This window comes from Schistocerca piceifrons, chromosome 6 (assembly GCF_021461385.2).
Source record: "Schistocerca piceifrons isolate TAMUIC-IGC-003096 chromosome 6, iqSchPice1.1, whole genome shotgun sequence".
In the NCBI taxonomy this organism is placed as follows: domain Eukaryota; kingdom Metazoa; phylum Arthropoda; class Insecta; order Orthoptera; family Acrididae; genus Schistocerca; species Schistocerca piceifrons.
This window is the reverse complement of record NC_060143.1, coordinates 111799065-111819846: the sequence shown is the minus strand read 5'-3', so window position 1 is coordinate 111819846 and position 20782 is coordinate 111799065. Positions and strand designations below refer to the sequence as shown.

General features: G+C 39.5%; 1 protein-coding gene across 1 annotated transcript in view; it reads right to left on the bottom strand.

Annotated features, from left to right (window-relative positions):
• Positions 1–20782, bottom strand: part of LOC124803090 (WD repeat-containing and planar cell polarity effector protein fritz) — a 65896-nt gene that overhangs the window by 4944 nt on the left and 40170 nt on the right. The window contains exons 10-11 of the mRNA XM_047264239.1: positions 16814–17113; positions 8208–8410 (exon numbers count right to left, since the gene is read on the bottom strand). Of these exons, the coding sequence (XP_047120195.1) occupies positions 8208–8410; positions 16814–17113 (503 nt within the window). The remainder of the gene's footprint in view (positions 1–8207; positions 8411–16813; positions 17114–20782) is intronic.

Genomic DNA, 20782 nt, shown 5'->3' with positions numbered 1-20782 from the left:
ATACTGGCACAAAAACCTCTGCGTCAGTAAATAAAATAAAAAAAAAAAAAGGTGGAAGGCGAGCTCTTTTCTCCGCCCCGTGTTTCGACCACTGCATTTTCATATATTATCCAATTATTTGGTTCTTGTTGATCATTATCAAAGAAAGCAGCAGTGTAAGTAACAACAAATAGCAGTCTCTTGCCATTGTTTCGCTAATCAGACGATTCCCCCCCCCCCCCCTCTCTCTCTCTCTCTCTCTCTCTCTCTCTCTCTCTCTCTCTCTCTCTCTCTCTCTCCCCCCCTCTCTCTCCATTATATATATATAAATAAATATGTCTGCTTGTGTCTGTATGTGTGGATGGATATGTGCGTGTGTGCGAGTGTATACCTGTCCTTTTTTCCCCCTAAGGTAAGTCTTTCCGCTCCCGGGATTGGAATGACTCCTTACCCTCTCCTTTAAAACCCACTTCCTTTCGTCTTCCCCTCTCCTTCCCTCTTTCCTGATGAGGCAACAATTTGTTGCGAAAGCTTGAATTTTGTGTGTATGTTTGTGTTTGTTTGTGTGTCTATCGACCTGCCAGCGTTTTTGTTCGGTAAGTCACCTCATCTTTGTTTTTATATATATATATATATATATATATATATATATATATATATATATATATATATATATATATATAATAGAGGGAAACATTCCACGTGGGAAAAATTATATATTAAAAAAAAAAAAAAAAAAAAAAAAAACAAAGATGAGGTGACTTACCGAACGAAAGCGCTGGCAGGTCGATAGACACACAAAATTCTAGCTTTCGCAACCAACGGTTGCCTCATCAGGAAAGAGGGAAGGAGAGGGAAAGATGAAAGGATGTGGGTTTTAAGGGAGAGGGTAAGGAGTCATTCCAATCCCGGGAGCGGAAATAAAGACCTTGGAAAGCATCAGAAAATCCACTAAATGGTATCACAAACTGTTTATTCACATCACGCACATGTCCCTTTTCAACGCTTACTGCTTATAGAAGAAACTTGTAACGAGCATTAGCTATGCCAACTTTCAAATGGTAGTCATACAAGGAATCCTGGAAAAATTTAAAGTAGAAAAAAGAAGATCCAGCAGAGGAAAAATATCAGCATGTCCCTTGAGACTGGCTGCAGGGCCTCACCTACCTGACGAGTGGAGCAGCTACAGAACTTGCATTGTCTGCAGAGCGCACAAGAAGCGGAAGCAGACTGAAATGTGTTGTAAGGAATGCAATACGACACTTTGCGCCTTTCCCTGCTTCATGATTTACCACACACAAAAGACTCTTGAAATGTAACACAGTGCAATGATATTCTCGTAATGTAATCCTACTGGAATGTAATGCAAACCAATTATAAATAAATATTATTGAAGTAGTGAAAACAAAACTACTATTCAATAATGTTTTAAATAATAAAGCACCCTCCCCACAAGCAGCCTGCTTGTGTCTGTATGTGTGGATGGATATGTGCGTGTGTGCGAGTGTATACCTGTCCTTTTTTCCCCCTAAGGTAAGTCTTTCCGCTCCCGGGATTGGAATGACTCCTTACCCTCTCCCTTAAAACCCACTTCCTTTCGTCTTCCCCTCTCCTTCCCTCTTTCCTGATGAGGCAACAGTTTGTTGCGAAAGCTTGAATTTTGTGTGTGTGTTTGTGTTTGTTTGTGTGTCTATCGACCTGCCAGCGCTTTTGTTCGGTAAGTCACCTCATCTTTGTTTTTATATATATATATATATATATATATATATATATATATATATATATATATATATATAATGGAAGGAAACATTCCACATGGGAAAAATTATATATAAATACAAAGATGAGGTGACTTACCGAACAAAAACGCTGGCAGGTCGATAGACACACAAACAAACACAAACATACACACAAAATTCAAGCTTTCGCAACAAATTGTTGCCTCATCAGGAAAGAGGGAAGGAGAGGGGAAGACGAAAGGAAGTGGGTTTTAAAGGAGAGGGTAAGGAGTCATCCCAATCCCGGGAGCGGAAAGACTTACCTTAGGGGGAAAAAAGGACAGGTATACACTCGCACACACGCACATATCCATCCACACATACAGACACAAGCAGACATATTTCCTGCTTGTGTCTGTATGTGTGGATGGATATGTGCGTGTGTGCGAGTGTATACCTGTCCTTTTTTCCCCCTAAGGTAAGTCTTTCCGCTCCCGGGATTGGGATGACTCCTTACCCTCTCCTTTAAAACCCACTTCCTTTCGTCTTCCCCTCTCCTTCCCTCTTTCCTGATGAGGCAACAATTTGTTGCGAAAGCTTGAATTTTGTGTGTATGTTTGTGTTTGTTTGTGTGTCTATCGACCTGCCAGCGTTTTTGTTCGGTAAGTCACCTCATCTTTATATATATATATATATATATATATATATATATATATATATATATATATATATATATATATATAAAAAAAACAAAGATGAGGTGACTTACCGAACAAAAGCGCTGGCAGGTCGATAGATACACAAACAAACACAAACATACACACAAAATTCAAGCTTTCGCAACAAACTGTTGCCTCATCAGGAAAGAGGGAAGGAGAGGGGAAGACGAAAGGAAGTGGGTTTTAAGGGAGAGGGTAAGGAGTCATTCCAATCCCGGGAGCGGAAAGACTGTCTGCTTGTGTCTGTATGTGTGGATGGATATGTGCGTGTGTGCTAGTGTATACCTGTCCTTTGTTTTTATATATAATTTTTCCCACGTGGAATGTTTCCTTCCATTATATATATATATATATATATATATATTTTTTTTTTTTTTTTTTTTTTTTTTTTTTTTTTTTTTTTTTTTTTTTTTTTTTTTTTTTTTTTAAATTGTGGGCGGAGTTAGCATGCACAAAAGCAAGCCTGCCGCGAGCGGCGACATGTCGTTAACACTCATTATCACAATGCATGATACAGTACAGTAATGCATTTTCAGCTTAGAGTGACGTAAACACCTATAACAAAGAGAACGGCACTTATCAGATCAAAGAAAAATAAACAATCAATTCAAACTAGACGAAGCACGTGAAAAAGGAAGAGCACCCGTATAAATACGGACGGAGCGCCTGACGCATAGCAATGGCTACCTGGTAAAGCTTAACTGCTAAGCTTACGACTCGAACCAAACTACTGTAGCTGTATCGTCATTCATTTGACCTAAATTGTGTCTCATATTACAATGGACCAACTTTGTTTCAATATGGAGGTGGGGCCTAAAACTTTTCTCTCCCCTTGAATTTCGAGTCTCAAATTTCAGGTGCGGCTTAAGATTCGGGAAATTTTTTTTTTCCTTGATTTCGAGTCTCATTTCCCAGGTGCGGCTTAGATTCGAGTAAACACGGTATACACTGCAACATTGGCAGTTTTCTATCTGAGTACCCCACAATATCTTACAGTGACTTCAACTGGCACATGCCTACATGTGAGTACTCAGTTTCTGCATATAGTCTCTAATACACTTTCACTGTAGCCCAATAAAATTATGTGATAATTGACACTTCATGTGCTGGAGCTGGTTTTGTCCACTCTCAGTGCTCAATGTCACGCCTGAATCATTCGCTGTTGCAAAGCTGCCACAATGATGGGCCACTTAATTTCCATTTCCTTTTCCTTCTCCATCTTTCTTTCCTGATGAGTTTGGATCCCGAATCATGGGTATGCCATTTTTATTTTGTAGTTCATCGCACATGATAACCACGCCAAAAACAACAAACACACACAACAATGTTAATGAAATACATGTGTTTCAAAACACAGCACTAAGCAAACACTACTGGATACTTCCGCACAAGATGTGATTCAGTGTCACACATACAGTTATCATAATCACAGAGATCGGCTTACATTAGATAAGCTTTGCAAAACATTGTGTGAAGCCATATTTTTGTAAGCTGCAATTCATTGTTGTGATTGCGTCACCACAGTTACAAATATAGCTATTTAACATAGCATTGTGGCACAGTGCAACGGTTAGCGTGTAAACCTGACGTATTGAAGGTCACAGGTTTGGATCTCATCAAAAGCAATGAAATTTTTTTTATTTATAAATCTAATTAAAAGGGTTTGATTACAACTGTTATTCAGTTAATTGAGTAAATGAATTTTTTAATTTCTAATACAAGAGGTTAGCTTTAATCACCATGAACAAAGCGATCACAATTTTAGTTCAGCCACAGATTGTTGATCGCCGTTCTCTGGGACACATTGCATATAACAAGGTTGTGGTTAGTTTAGAAGACGAGTTTAAATTCAGGGCTATAAAAATGCATCATCTGTCGCAGTTTAGCCACTTGTCACTTAAAACCAGCTGTCAGCAGAGCATCTCGCATTTACAACATCCCTCGCATCAGCCACTTCCAACATTACTCCACATAACTCCTTAAAAGCATTCGTAAAGTGGTCTTCCATGTTTGTGTCACCTGTAACTGAGAGGTAACCAGTAATCGATGAGAGATAACCAGCAGCCGATGTGGCAACACTGTAGGAGCAAGTGACAGGCATCAACTATCAGGTAATTTTAATCTGACTGCAGTTAATGTGCATCTCCCACTGCCTCCCTTCATATATCCAGATCAATTCAACCAACCCAGTCAAAAACAATTACAGTTGCCATCAGGCACATAGTTCATGAGCTTGGCACTATGAGACTGTTTACATAAAGTGTGTCCTGTTACAAAGGGACGTAAGAGATTTCATATGTCCCATCAGCATATACAGTCATTTCTGCATCTAGAGTGCCGATAATGAAGGTTCCAGTTTCAAAATGCTGTAGAAAGATGATGTCAAGTTTGAACTGCATATTATTGACATGGTTTGAGCTGCACATTACACTATCCATTCTGCTCAATGTGCAAGACTGCACAAGTTTGGGAGTAAACAGCTGTGGCACTGTTGGTTAGGTAAGCCAACCCACCACAGCAAGGTTGTAATACATCGGATGGGAAAAATTGGTTTTTAATTGTCCTGGGGCCAAAAACTGTATAAAAAGCAAAATGACACTGGTTTTTAATTTCCTGGAACCAAAAATCACATAAAAAGCAAAACAATATCAGTTTCTAACTGTCATGAGACTAGCACAAGACATTCAGTATGCTGTCCACCATTTTCTACCACAAGCTGAAATCAGGCATATTCCACAACCGATTGGAGTGTCTCAGGGGTCACATTCAGCCATGTCCACAACTGGAGCACTGAACACATCTTTCAGATAACCCCATCTGATGAAGATGCATAAAAATGATCTTACCCACACATCCACACTGCTGAAGGGTTGTAATGACGTCGGTGTGCAAAAGATATGCATAGCATTTATGAGTGATGCTAGTAGTATCAAAATCCACAGTACTCCTCTCCTCGAAAAAATATGATCCTAAGATAAATGATGCCATCAACATGCCCCACGAAGTCACCGTTCCACAATGAGTGGTACCAGTTGATGATGTGTGTGCATATTTTCTGTTGCCCTTATTCTGCAATTCTGCATACTGACATGTCCTCGGACGTGGAAATGGGCTTTGTCTATCCACACAATGTTCCATGGCCATTTATTGTCCACTTCCATGACAGCAAGAAATTCCAGAGCAAATGCTTGTCTTGCTTTCAGATCATCAGGAAGCAGCTCCTGTATATGGGTGATTCTGTATGGATATCGATGCAGGACGTTCCTTATGACTTAAAGAGGTTCATTCAAATGAAACCTGGTCAGTGTGTCTACCTTTGGCTTACACATAAGGTGACTCCACATAACTGTGGGTATGGTGGCGCCATCTATTGGTAGAGAGACTGATGCATGCACACCATTTGATGTTGCATAGCACCAGTGTGGTTTCAAGCCAAAGAGAAGGTTGTCTCACAAGTTATCGTCCACTACTGAACCTGCAGGCAAGTACATAGGAACAATGAGGATTGATTCAATTTTTGGCGGCAGAGGGAGTTGGAAGCCATGAAATGTATCGACTGATGAAGGCTGTGTATGGTCTGAGTCATTCAAGTGCTGTGGAATAGCTCAAACGATTCCTTGAGGGGTGCGAGTCACTGGAAGACGATGCTCATCCTGGACAAGCTCATCGTGTCAACACACGGAAATGGCTGCGAAAGTGAATGCTTTTGTCTTGGACAGCTGCAGAATCACCGTGGATGAGATCCATTGGTTATTGGATATTAGCGTGGGCACCGCCCACACCATACTGCACCAACAATGGAACTTTCGAACAATCTGTGTGCACTGGGTTCCCCACCAACTGACTGCCGAACAGAGCAATACTCGAATGGCGCTTTCTTTGAGTCATCTGCAATGCTATCATGAGGAGGAATACGGATTTCTGTCGTGTATTGTCACAGGTGACGAAACATGGTGTCACCATTTTGAACGAGAAAGCAAGCGTCAGAGCAAGCAGTGGAAACATGCGACTTCACCACCTCCAAAGAAACCAAAGGCTGTGCACATCAATTATGGTAAGGTCATGATGTCCTCCTTTTTTGACCACAAGGACCCACTGCTTGTCGAGTTCCTGGAACGGGGAACCACCATCATTGCCCACAGTTATCAAGCCACTTCACAGAACCTTAGACGAGCCATCAAGTCAAAACACCAAGGCATGTTCAATGGTGTTATCCTCCTGCATGATAATGCCTACCCACACACGACCAATGCAATGAAGACGACATTGCAGCAGTTTCCGTGGGAAACACTGGAACATCCACTGTACAGCGCCAACCTTTCACCATGTGACTTTCATGTGTCTGGACCTCTAATACAAGAAGCTATTCGCAAACATCGATTTGCAACGGACGACAAAGTGTGTGACTGGGTCCAGGCTTGGATCTGACAGCAGCCTACTAGCTTCTTCAAGGATGGATTCAACTGGCTAGTGTTGCAATGGGATAAATGTGACCATTTTTGAGTATGTGTACTGTGTATAACTACATTTTTGAGTTAATAAAATCATTAGCGTTACTTTACTCCACTGACCAGGTTTCATTTGAATGTCCCTTTTACAACGTGCTTGCAGCCACATCCAGTGTTCCAGCAATTCTCTGTGCACTGAATGTTCACACACCATCAGTCAACCACTCTTGTGATGCTGTACCACATCTTTTGACAGAGATCAGGTCAACTAATTTCCTCCTTCTGCCATACTGCACCTCGAAAGGATCCACGTCTTCGAATTTTGTAATCCTTTCTCCAAACCCTTAGCAGTCCTCCCGCTAATGCCTTTTTTCATACCCTTAAGTGTACGAAACTACTGCACAGCTACTGGTGCACAGTCACCATTCTTGTTAAAGAGCTAACCAGCAGTGTGTGATAATTCATGGACACAGTCATGTTGAGCGTCTCGGACACAAACTGAGGAACAGCTGCATGGCTTGTGTCTGTTGGTGTGCATATTCTGACACTTACAGTACTATCTATTGGTCAAATTTTTGTTTATTATTATTCTGCTTGATATTTCCCCCTGTGTCAATATGCTGCTCAAATTTTGTCATTCTGAGCAATGGTTCTCTTTCTACAGCATTTTTAAACTGGAACTTTAAGTATGGACACCCTGTATTTCCTCACATGACCATTCTCACACTTTATTATAACAAAAATATCTACCTCATTAAATGAACCATACAACTTTCAACTATCTCTAGTTTTGCTGAAGCTTACAAGGTAAAAACCACTTTGGCTCTTGTGGGTGGTACAATCTTGGCAGTGCAATTACTGTAAAGTTGAGGATGTAAAATATTGCAGTTGATGTGAACCACAGATTTCTCCTCTAAAGTGAGGACAGAGAGCTGTGGAAAGGGGTGAGGGAGACAGTTCACTCCATTCACAGACTGAAAGAGACTTATGAAACTTCAGGAGAGAAGGAGGCCAAGATAGAGAAAAGGGTGCTTGAGGAACTGAGGCATCATGTGATTCTATTTTTGACCTCTCAATCATTTTAACACCTTTTCCTTCACCTTTGCTTATCTCCCCATACCTCAAAGGTATAGGAAGATAGCAGGAACATTACACGCAAATAAAGTTAATGAATATAACAATACTGAATACGTTCACAGCTCAACGTAAATGAAATGGCCATCAAGATGTTACCATAGTTACACATGTGAGGTCAAAACAGAAATAAGAGAGCATTAGAAACCAAAACATGTGTGGGAGGTATAGGCAGCAACAATATATTGCATCTCGTTTTTAATACTCACAGGCACAAGAATGTGAGTGACAGTGTCAGAGAACTTCACTTTTGGTTTCTCTCCAGGTGTTCTCACTGAACTCCCTTGCTGTCTTGGTACTGGAAGAGGAGGTGGCGGCTGAGGTGGTGGTTCTGGTGAGTCGTCACTCGTTGTATCACGGCTATCACAACCAGAGCATCCAGAACAACAGGAACGAGAACACTGAGATGAATCTGAAAAATATTAAACCTGGCTGTGGTGTTGCTTGACACAAACAAAAATAGGTTACACATTTATTAATAAGAATGTAATTGTCTTAAGGCAGTTGTAAACATTATAATCACTGACAAATGATACTTTACAACTCAAGCACATTCTGCAGTGGACACAAAGATGATGAACACCCTTATTTGTGCAGTCCATCCAAGTTACACAAAAAAGATCATCTGTAGTGACTCTGGCCTTACTGACATGAACAATAGCAACAGTAACCCAATTTTGACTACAGCGAAATCAAACTTGAATTCACAACACACATCAGGTGAGATTTCCTTGAAATATACAAATCTGATTTGTTTCCAAGAAGATTACAAGAAAATTCTGTATTTCATTTTAGCCTCCCTCCCCTCCCCACTTTTGTTCATATGGAGCCTGCTCGCTGCATTCACTAAATTTTCTTCTCATCTTACTTCTGCCTACTTAACTTTCATTTTCAGTCAGCAATTTCTATTTGTTTCTCATCTTTGGTGCATTGATTACCGGCAGGTCACTATCAGTGATACTCTGGAATCTCAGTATTGCCTTTATTTTGTGACTCTAGTAATCCGAGATTTGAAAAAACATTTTCTTCTCTAAAGAGCACATATTTCTTATGCATTCTTTCCTCATTTCCTGGCTTCCTCATTCTCCTCTCAAGAAATTAGTTAAAAGTTCTGAAAACTGTAGATTTGATCATATTTTTAATTTATGTATTTATCATGTATCAGTTGCCCGTATATTGGCATCTGAAAAGGAAGCATCCTATTTCTGATCAACGTACAGTTAATTTTGTTTTTCATTGTGCTAAAGGCCAACTAATGACCATGTCAAGACAGTTATTTACTTCTCCTTTCTTTTTTCATCCTCCTTCAGGACACTTTCATTTTCTCAGATGAGCTCTAATCATCAACCATTTGACACCACTTGCTTCTCATTTGTTTTCTTTGTCTCCGTTGAGTAATTTCTCCTGTTCAATATGCAGTTCTTCCAAGTTTGTTTTTCTCTTGCCTCCCCACCCATTTTCTTCATACGTTTTCCTGGTTTGCAAGATTGTATGGATCTTTATTGTTAATTTTTCATCTTCCATTCTCTCTAGATGTTCACAGAGTGTAACACGTCTTTCCCTTCTCTCTAGATGTTCACAGAGTGTAACATGTCTTTCCCTGAGATTATGTTATTTTGGCATGTAATGACTTCCACATTTGGCCTCAAAACCGAATTGTCATCTTTGTTCTTGATTGGACCTAATATCTTTTGGACACTTCTTTCTATCTTTTCTGAATCTTCTTTTGTCATTTTGCTTCTAGATAAATGTGGTGTTTCTAATTCATACGGGGCTTCTGGTTTTACAACTGTATTATAATGCCTTAATTTAACACCTTTAGAAATACATTTCTTATTGTACTGGTTTCTCAGTTTCATGTATTTTCATTTTTTCAGTTCTGATTTTAATTGTTTCTTTTTCACTTTTTGTGTTTATATTTTCATCCAGATATTTTAAGTTGCTTGTTTTCTTGATGTTGCCATACTTGGTTCTCTAATTTCTTGGTCATATACTCTGTCTTTGCAAACAATATTTGTAAACCTGCCTTCTCAGCCGGTTCTTTCAGAATTTCTAGTCTTTTCATTGCATCCTCTGAGATTCCAATCTAGTATTACAAGATAATCTGTGGAGGCCAAAAACTTTATTGCTTCTTTCAATCTATTCAACTTAATGTAGTTAACTTTTTATTTTCCTTCTTATATTTTTCATTCTCTTATAACTTTTTCCAACACTCAGTTGAATAACAATGGTGTCAAACAGTCTATTTGTGTGACTCCTGGTACAATTTGAAAGAGCCTAGAAGTTATTCAAAGAAATTTAACTTTGGATGCTGTATTTGTTTAGCCATTTCTAGAATTTTCCCTTCTACTGAAACTTTCTTCAGGATTTTGCAGAAGGAGTCTGCTAATTTTATAGTTTACTTCTTTAGTTAGTCTTGTAGGGTGTGTGCTTGCTGTGTGCGGACAAAGGAGGAGCTGGCCGCAGTTCGCGAACAGCTGAATGCACTTTTGGCTATGGTCAGTCGCCTTCAGGCTGCTACCTCAGGGTGCAGCGCTGGCACAGAAGGTGTCATGTGGGACATCTCAGGTGTTGCTTGTTTTGTCCACTGGCTATGCTTCCGAGACACCTCCTAGTGCTCCCGACGCTGTGGATCTGCCCTCACAGTAGGGTGAGTGGCGAGCGGTAATGCATTCACGTCGCTCGAGGCAGAGGGCCAATGTGGAGACAGGCCACCTGGCCTCACCCATTCACCCTGTGAGTGGACAGATGGCCACTCCTCCAGCAGGGTCTAAGCAGGCACCTGGGGGGAAGCATTTACTAGTTATTGGGAGCTCCTCTGTTGGGCACGTTTGGAGCCCCTTAGGCATATAGTGTTCAGGGCTGGAAAGAAAGCCAATGTGCACTTGGTATGTCTGCTGGGGGGCCTCATCCAAAATGTGGAGGCGGCCTTGCCTGCAGCTACCAAGCATGCTGTGTGCAGTAGTCTGCAAGTTGTTACTCACATCGGCACCAACGACACCTGTTGTATGCATTCTGAGGCCATCCTCAGTTCGTACGGGTGGCTGGCAGAAGTGGTGAAGACTGCTGGCCTTGCATGTGGGGTGCAAGCAGAGCTTGCAATTTGCAACATTGTTCAGTGTTGATCGGGGTCCTTTGGTTTGGAGCTGAATGGAGAGTCTCAACCAAAGAGTTCATCAACTCTATGACTCTCTTGGCTGCAGATTGCTAGATCTATCTGGGAATTTGTAGCACACCCCTTGATAGGTCAAGGGTGCACTACACAAAGGGAGCAGCTACTCTGGTAAACCAGACTACTTGTGGAGTGCACATGAGAGCTTTTTAGGCTAGGCAGTAATCTGAGCTGCTCTGATGAAAATCGACAGTCAATTTGCAGCAAGGGAAGTTAAACAGCGTTCAGAATAAACACGCTTCGACTATCATAATTTTATCAGTAAACTGTCAAAGTATTTGTGATTAGGGTTCTCATGCTCAAATTATTCTTGGGACCGAGAGCCAGCTGAAGACCAAAGTGGAAAGCCCTGAGGTATTTAGCAAGCCATGGAATGTACATTGGAAAGACCGATTAGAAACCATAGGAGAGGGGGGTGCTCATTCAAATTGACAAAAACATTGTCTCTACTGAGGTGGAAGTTGAGTATGACAGTGAAGTTATCTGGGCACGTATAACAGATGTAGGCGAAACCAAGTTAATTGTTGGACATATTTACTGCCCACGCGATTATGCTGTGACAGTTCTAGAGTCATTCAAAGAAAGTCTAGGGTCAATAGTGTGTAAATACCCAGTACATGCAATATTAGTTGGAGGCGACTTTAACCTAATAAGTAGAAACTGGGATGTCTATGGATTCATTGCGGGGGATACAGGCAGACAGTCTTTCAAAATACTTTTGAACGCGTTTTCTGAGAACTGTCTTGAACAGCTAGCTCGGCAGCTCACATGCAATGGAAATATCTTAGATCTTGTAGCTACAAACAGGCTGGACCTTATCGACAAAGTCAGTATAGAGATGGGGATTAGCAAATATGATGTCATTATAGCAACTATCATTATGGAAGTTTATCAGTTGAGAAGGCTAGGAGGGTGTTTCTGCTGGATAGAGCGATAAGCAGTTATTAGTATCTCACTTAGACAGTGAATTGGCATTTGTCTTAGTTACAGTTAGATGGCTGTAGAGGTATTATTGGCAAAGTTTAAGCACATTATAAGTCGTGATCTGGTGAGTTAGAGCCAAATAAGCGGATAAAGGATGGAGAAGACCCACTACAGCTTAATAACTAAAATTGGAGGATGCTGAGGTAGCAGAGGCTGTTGCACTCACAGTTCAAAAGGGAATGCATTAGGTGTCTGTGAAAAGATCTGTGCATGAAGCATACAACTACTACCATCACACCTTAGCAAGAGATCTGTCAGAGAACCTGAGGAAATTCTGATCTTAAGTAAAATCACTAAGTTTGTGGCTTCCATTCAATCCCTTGTTGACCAGTCTGGTGTGGCAGTCAAAGATAGCAAAACAAAAGCCGAAGTTTAAATTTCATGTTCAAGAAATCATTCACACAGGAAAATCGCTTACCATCATTTGAGAATTGGACAGACTCCTATATGGACAACATAGTAATAACCATCCTTGCTGTACGCAAACTGAAAGATTTGTAAGTAAATAAATCACCAGTTCCAGATGGAATCCCAGTTAGATTTTACAAAGAATCTATCACCCAGCACAAAGTACAAGCAACTCGAAAAAAGCATAGGTGACTACAGTATGTAAGAAGGGTAAAAGAATGGACCTGCAAAATGACAGACCAATATCACTAACCTCTATTTGCTACAGAATCCTTGAACCTATTCTCAGTTCAAATATAATAAATTTGCTCGATACTGAGAAGCTTACGTCCACGAATAAGCATGGTTTTAGAAGTACTGTGAACCATGGACGAAGGGCAACAGGCAGATTCCATATTTCTAGATTTCCAGAAAGCATTTGCCATGGCACCCCCTGCAGGCTGTTAAGGAAGGTACAAGCATATGGAATCATTTCACAGATATATGAGTGGCTCGAAGACTTCTTAAATAATAGAACCCAGTACTTGGTCATTGACGGTGAGTATTCATTACTTCTTTAGTTAGTCTTGCTAGGATGTGTGCTTTTTTTGTGCGGACAAAGGAGGAGCTGGCCGCAGTTCGAGAACAGCTGAATGAACTTTTGGCTATGGTCAGTCACCTTCAGGCTGCTACCTCAGAGTGTAGCGCTGGCAGAGAGTGTGGTGCAATCTGCGGTTGTTTGCTGATGATGCCATGATGTACAGTAAGGTGTCGAAGTTGAGTGACAGTAGGAAGATGCAAGACGACTTAGACAAAATTTCCAGTTGGTGTGACAAATGGCAGCTAGTCCTAAATGTGGAAAAATGTAAGTTAATGCAGATTAGTAGGAAGATCAAACCTGTAATGTTACTAGTGTCCTGCTTGAGACAGTCAAGTCATTTAAATATCTGGGCGTAACATTGCAAACTCATATGAGATGGAACAAGCATGTGAGAACTGTGTTAGGAAAGTCAAATGGCCGACTTCGGTTTATTGGGAGAATTTTAGGAAAGAGTGGTTCACCTTTACAAGAGAACGCATGAATCACACTCTGTTCCCACTCTTTGCAATGATGTAGTTTCATTCATTTGGCTGAATCATTCATTCATCTGCCACTTATTTTCTTGTAACAGTGTAGCTGTGAAGATGTATCTGAAGATGTATCTACAAATGTGTTAGTGGGATTTCATAATAAATATGTCAGCCGATGGAACTAATGTGAAGTGCTCCACAAGCAGGTGAGGAGGATTATTTACCCCATTTATAAATTTTTCAAATGTGTATCTAAAAGTGGGACTCCTGTGCTGATATTCTGAAGACACAAGAATGGACTGCAGAAGCATGTGGTTTGAGCAAGAGAACTATACAACAAATTGTAGACAAAAGTGTCAGAGTTGTAGAAATCTCAGGAAAAATAGGTTTTGCGTCACCTGAAAAGGACTGAAATCACAAGAAACCTATAACACGAATGGATAGTTTGGCAAGGATGTTTTAAGGCACTCTGTGTATGAAATGTATAGAGATGGTGACCATCCAACACCACAAAAACTTGTGACAATTTCACAATTGAATTCAACAGTGCACATCATCAGTACAAAGATTTTTAAAAGACAATGGTTTCAAATATGTTAAAATTAATGATGGAAGAAAGTTTTTAATGGAAAGAAGTGACATAGCTGCAGCACAAGCCACATTCCTGCGAAAGATGAATGAAATAAGAGAGTGCCACACTGAAAAACTTCAGAAAGAAGACTTTGATAGGGAGGTGAAGATGGATGTAAGCCTTGAACCTATCACCATAAATTTACGATCATATGATGTGGACAGAGTTGGTTGCAGTGACGATGGTATTACGCTGTAGACTTTGGAACAAACTAATGTAATAATAACAGGTGATTCAAAAAGAAAGAACAGATTTCAGTTGTTTATGGCTAACTATAAAAGACGGAAACACATTGCACATGTCACTGGACAGAGGAAGGTTCAAAGTTTTGACATAGCCGCGCAGTTGTTTGTTTGTAGTAACATGGCGACTACACCACAACAGAGATAATTTTCTGTTTTGGCATTTGTGCAAAGTCAATCAATTATTCACGTGCAACATACATTCCACTGTCGATTCAGCAAGAAGGCAACTTTGCACAAGCAGATTCATGACTGGCATACAAAATTCTTGGGAGTTGGTTACATATAGGAAAGGAAGAGCACTGATCGGTCACGCACATCTGAAGAAAATGTCGAGCGTATCCGATCCGTGGTTTTAAAAAATGATTTTGTTTGTCAACAGATCAACTGCATAAATACTTGTGAGAACTTCCTAGCCTTTACTGACTGGTAATTTGTATCCTAAGAAGTATGCAGACAATCACTTGTTACAATTTTCAACATATTGTCCACGGAGAACCAGCTAACAAGTTAGTTGTGAAATTTGAGCTTTTCCAAATGTGTTCTATACTCTAATAACTCACCAGAATGTGGCTGGATAAATTCATCAAAACATAAATTGGAAAAAATGACCTTAAAGTAACCGGGAGCGTTATCCCTGCCGAGATATTGGTGGTTTTCGACATCATCCAGCAGCATTCCTTTGAGATAATCAAAGATGGTTAGTTGTTTGCTTCGTCAGTGTATCAAAAAGTGGTCTCTCACGGTAATGTCGAACAAGTTAGTTCTTTTACAGCAAAAAATATGACAACGTACTGATCATTTATACAATAATCTTATGCAAATGTCTTTGCTATCAGTAATTCTTCTTTTGCACACAGTGATTTATACTTATAAATTTATTTTATACTTATTACAATTCTCAGACGCTAAACAGTGTGGATATCAGTGCCCTTTCACAAGATCATGGGGCACAGGAATGAGCATTACTCCTAGTACAGTCCATATGATAACTACAGTAATGGAAAATGTCACAACAATTTCCAGTACATTTAGTTATACCATTGTTACATATTAAAAGAATTCATAAAACATCAAAGTCTGTAAGAAGGCTAGTTGATTGACTGACATCAGTTTTAAAAATTATTATTCTCCTCTTAGATTTGAATGTGTATAATGTACCATAGGCAAATGAACCTGAGTATTGTCCATGGCAACACAGTTTGACAACGTGGGCTTTGTTTGCCTGGTCTCTTCTGCCGCACTTTCACAAACCTCCATGCTTCCCTATCACTCCGGTTCTCTAAGCATGGACTATAGTAGTGTGCAGCGTAACTTTCCAACCTGATAGTGATGTGGTATATTTACTCTTATTTGAAATAACAGTACATTTATTTTTGCATCTATTTTAAATAAGAATATACATAACACATCACTTCTGGATAAAAGGTTATGCTACACACCACTAGGCAGCTGTCGCAACTTAACTGCTCGTAAGTGTAGTCGAATACAGAAAGGAAAATAAATTTTTAGGTACAGGTGACTACAAACATGGAAACATCTGAAATACCTCCTCCCAAAAAGATTGAGAAAATAGTTGGAGGACGCACGACTATTTAAGGATAAAGTAGCCTAAGCCCCAGGCCAATGAAGGCAGAATAGTAGATTAGGAAGGTAGATAACCTAAGTTTTGTGTTATTACAAAAGCATTTTTTCCTACAATGGTTAAACCTATTGACACATAAATTATATCAAATTCATTTGAAATTGTGGCTTATTTACTGACAACTTTAAATTTTACTTTAAGTTAGTTTATGTTATACAGACAGATTCAAGAAAAACATGATGTGGAAAGTGTACGTTGAACAAAAACTGCTTGTATTTGCTTTGTAAATGGCTGTGCACTAGCCTATTCATATCTGTAAATACGTATATTAAATCTAGAAATTCTCTATGGTGAAAGAGTTACAGGAAGTAACAATTTTAATCTGCATTTGAAAATATTAACAATACCTGTACCATTTGTAAAATGATTTTTTTTCTGTTTTTTTCCAAATCAAATGGGGAATCATCAGTATTGAGCAAGAACAGTAATGGATCTATGATCAAACCCTGTAAATGCCCACTGTAATTTCTCACTGATGTGAATTTCGAGGAGAGCCTCAATGTAACATTTTGCATCCTGTTGCTTACTTATTAAGGAATAAACAAATCAGAGCTGAACCATGAATTCCCCTCTGTTTTAGAGTATTAAGTGAACCAAATAATTTTAAAGTGGTATTTACTGGGGTAAGGTGGGGCTTACACAAGAAAAGAAAGATAAAGAAACAAAAATTTACAGGAACAGACCTGAGTGTGAGCTCGACCGGCTGCTACAGCGGCTAAATATCAGACGTGCACGTTCGCGGGAAGCATCAGCTATAACAGTCTCACCCATTCCTTTGGCACAGTGCCATATATCAGAAAACAGATCACCATCATCCAAGTCAATGGCCAGTCTGAAAGCCTTATCAAGTAGCCGATGGCGCAGCAGGTGGTGAAAGAAACGTCTTGCCAAATCACGCACAGTGCTTCCAAACTCCTCCTCAGTAGCGTGGCAAAGGGGCCGTGGAGGCAAAAGAAAGCTGCCTAAAGCTGTCTGAAGCTGCACTGTAGAGAGACCAGTCATAATATTAAATGATAGCAGGTAAAAATAAATAAAGTTATAAAGAAAGTGTTCTGTAGTGACTGTAACAAATTATGAATGTTGCAACCTAATCAGGGGTATGAAGGGAGAACAACTCACTAACAATAAACAAGAACAATCATCAGTTACTATTTATTTCAAAATTAATCTTGGTCTGTAATGGAAATAAAATTTTGAGGCCATTCAAAATAGCATGCAGACAAGTACACTATTTTCTCAATACTGTAAACGTTCCAGAATAATATGCCTAGTTGTTGTTACACTTCCACTACTTGTACAAGCTGTTAATGAACAGTCCTGAAGCTAAATCACACAGTTCCACTGCAAGTAAACTGGGCAGGAGTTATAAAGACACAGGAATATGTTCTGTTGGAAAGAATACATAGCACACTTAAGACTGATGAGTACAGCAAGACCCATTTGAGAAGTTATGTAAGTTTATTTAGAATTAACAGTACTACAGTTCTGGCAGCTGCAAATATGAAGCACACAGCTTTAGCAGAGAGGAAAAGATGTCATCTGCATTGGCCTGACACAACTGCAACATGCTTGCTGTTGCTGAAAATAAATTACCATACAATACTCCGCTTTATCATTTGGCTGCACCATTTTGTTTTAGTTCAATTTTCTCATGCTGAGAAATTAGAAGGGGCAATCTGTTTTACTTGGTAAAAGCTTTCTACAGCCATACTGCATAAACAATTCTCTATTTACAAACAACCAATTTCAACAGACTTTGATGCCGCCGGCCGGTGTGGCTGAGCGGTTCTAGACACTTCAGTCTGGAACTGTGTGACTGCTTCGGTCGCAGGTTCGAATCCTGCCTCGGGCATGGATGTTTGTCATGTCCTTAGGTTAGTTACCGTATTTACTCGAATCTAAGCCGCACTTTTTTCCCGGTTTTTGTAATCCAAAAAACCGCCTGCGGCTTAGAATCGAGTGCAAAGCAAGCGAAAGTTCTGAAAAATGTTGATAGGTGCCGCCACAACTAACTTCTGCCATCGAATATATGTAGCGCTACACAAGTATGCTTTGTGGGCACAAAGATAAATACTGGCGCCAAAACCTCTGCATCAGTAAATAAATTTAAAAAAAAGTTAGAAGACGAGCTTTTTTTTTTCTCCGCCCGAGTTTCGGCCACTGCATTTTCATACATTATCCAACGAAGTAAATACAAATTCCGTATTGTTCATCTTCGAATGTAGCAGAATTTCAATGTACTACGAAAATCCGGCTGGCAAGACTGTTAGGGATGTTTGTCACTGTGGCCAACTCTACGTTCCGAGTTTTATTCCTACCTGTGAGAAGAGATGGTTAGATGGTTGCTAATAGGAACCTGATGAAATGTGAATCACATGCAGTATTCTCTTCACCATAAGAATAATACGAATATAAACATTTTGCCATGTATTCTTTCATGTTTGCTGCTATCTCATTTAAATCCTGTCTGCATAATAAACTACGAAACTAGAGTGAGACAACAGCAAACGCGGAAGAATATACGTATCGTGTCATGTTTATATTCGTATTATTCTTATGCCTAATAGTGATACAGTCAGAAATGAAGCACGGAAACTGACTAGATTTTAAATGTAAGATGACTAATTTCTGTGCAGAATTTGATGTACTAAAGAAGCGGCCGCAAAGATTTTCAAACGGAGAAAAATTTTCGCTAAACACTGGTTCAGTACATGTTCTATCATACGCAGTCTATTATTTGGTTCTTGTTGATCATTATCAAAGAAAGCAGCAGTGTAAGTAACAACAAATAGCAGTCTCTTGCCAATGTTTCACTAATGAGGCGATTCCTCTTTTTTTTTAAGTGGCGATAGCGGGCACAAAAGCAAGTCATGCCGCGAGCGGCGACACGCCATAAACACGCACTATCAAAATGCGACAAACAATGCATGACACAGTACAGTAACGCATTTTCAGCTTAGAGTGACGTAAACACCTATAACAAAGAAAACGGCACTTATCAGATCAAAGCAAAATAAGCAATCGATTCAAACCAGACGAAGCATGTGAAAAAGGAAGGGTACCCGTATAAATACGGACGGAGTGCCTGACGCATAGCAATGGCTACCTGGTAAAGCTTAACTGCTAAGCTTACGACTCGAACCAAACTACTGTAGCTGTATCGTCTTTCATTCGACCTAAATTGTGTCTCATATTACAATGGACCAACTTTGTTTCGATTTGGAGGTGCGGCCTAAAACTTTTCTCTCCCCTTGAATTTCGAGTCTCAAATTTCAGGTGCGGCTTAGATTCGGGAAATTTTTTTTTCCTTTATTTCGAGTCTCATTTTTCAGGTGCGGCTTAGATTCGAGTGCGGCTTAGATTCGAGTAAATACAGTAGGTTTAAGTAGTTCTAAGTTCTAGGGGACTGATGACCTCAAATGTTAAGTCCCATAGTGCTCAGAGCCATTTGAACATTTCAACTTTGCTGCCATCTTCAGGTCTTCAAAAATGTTATGTCATAAAATGTGTTGTTTTTGAGTTGGACCTCATGCCAAATTGTCATTCAGATAAAAAGTAGCACATAATATCAAGATCCATCATAAATAAAACATATAAAATCAAAAAGCACCTTGTGCACATGGTCATGTGCATATAAGTAGCATTCACGGATGATTGCTAAGTCACAAAAAACACGATACACAATAAAATGCACAGTAGCACATCTGCTAATGTTAGCTGGACATGTTCTAAGCATTGAAGATCCACCTTAGGTGGCATATAGCTACACCTTATATACCATCTAAGGTGGATCTTCAATGATTAGAACATATCCAGCTAATGTTAACAAATGTGCTACTCTGCATTTTATTGTGTACTGTGTTTTTTATGACGTAACAATCATCCGTGAACACTATGTATATGGATATAGCCATGTGCACAAGGCACTTGTTCTTAAATGTTTTGTTTATGACAAACCTTTATATTATGTGCTGCATTTTATCTACATGACAATATGGCACAAGATCCAACTCAAAATGAAAACATTTTGAAATATAAAATTTCTGAAGACATGAAAGTGACAACAAAGTCTGTCGAAACCAGTTGTTTGTAAATAAAGAGGTTTAAGGAATTAACTAAGTGTACATCTGTAGTGATTCAGGAAACTTAGGGAATCTGAATGGGGATGGACAGGTGAAGATTTGAATTCCATACCTCATCAAAACGAATACAGTGTGCTAACCAGTACCTAGTTTCATTCAGCATGTATTCTGCGTGCTGAATGAAAACAACAAGAATCGAACGCTAATTACTGTATAGATGACAGAACCTTATATGCAGATTACTACTGTCTTTTCTTGTTTGTTTCATAGATAAGACGACAAATGGCTGTTCCCCACATACTCTATATTATACATTCACATACAGACATTAATACTGTAGGAGAGTGTTTTGAAATTTTCTTACAGTTATGTTTCTTATATCTACAGCTTATTTAATGGAAATGCACAAGAGAAAGGTAAGTATTTTATAGAAAAATATTCGCAAATTCTACAAATGAGAGGCAAATGTTATGAGGTAAGTGATGCCTCAAACTATTGCATATTGACATGGCAAACATGTTGGTACCAATTCCATACTGAACTAACAGTTTTGTACACTAAAAATACAGT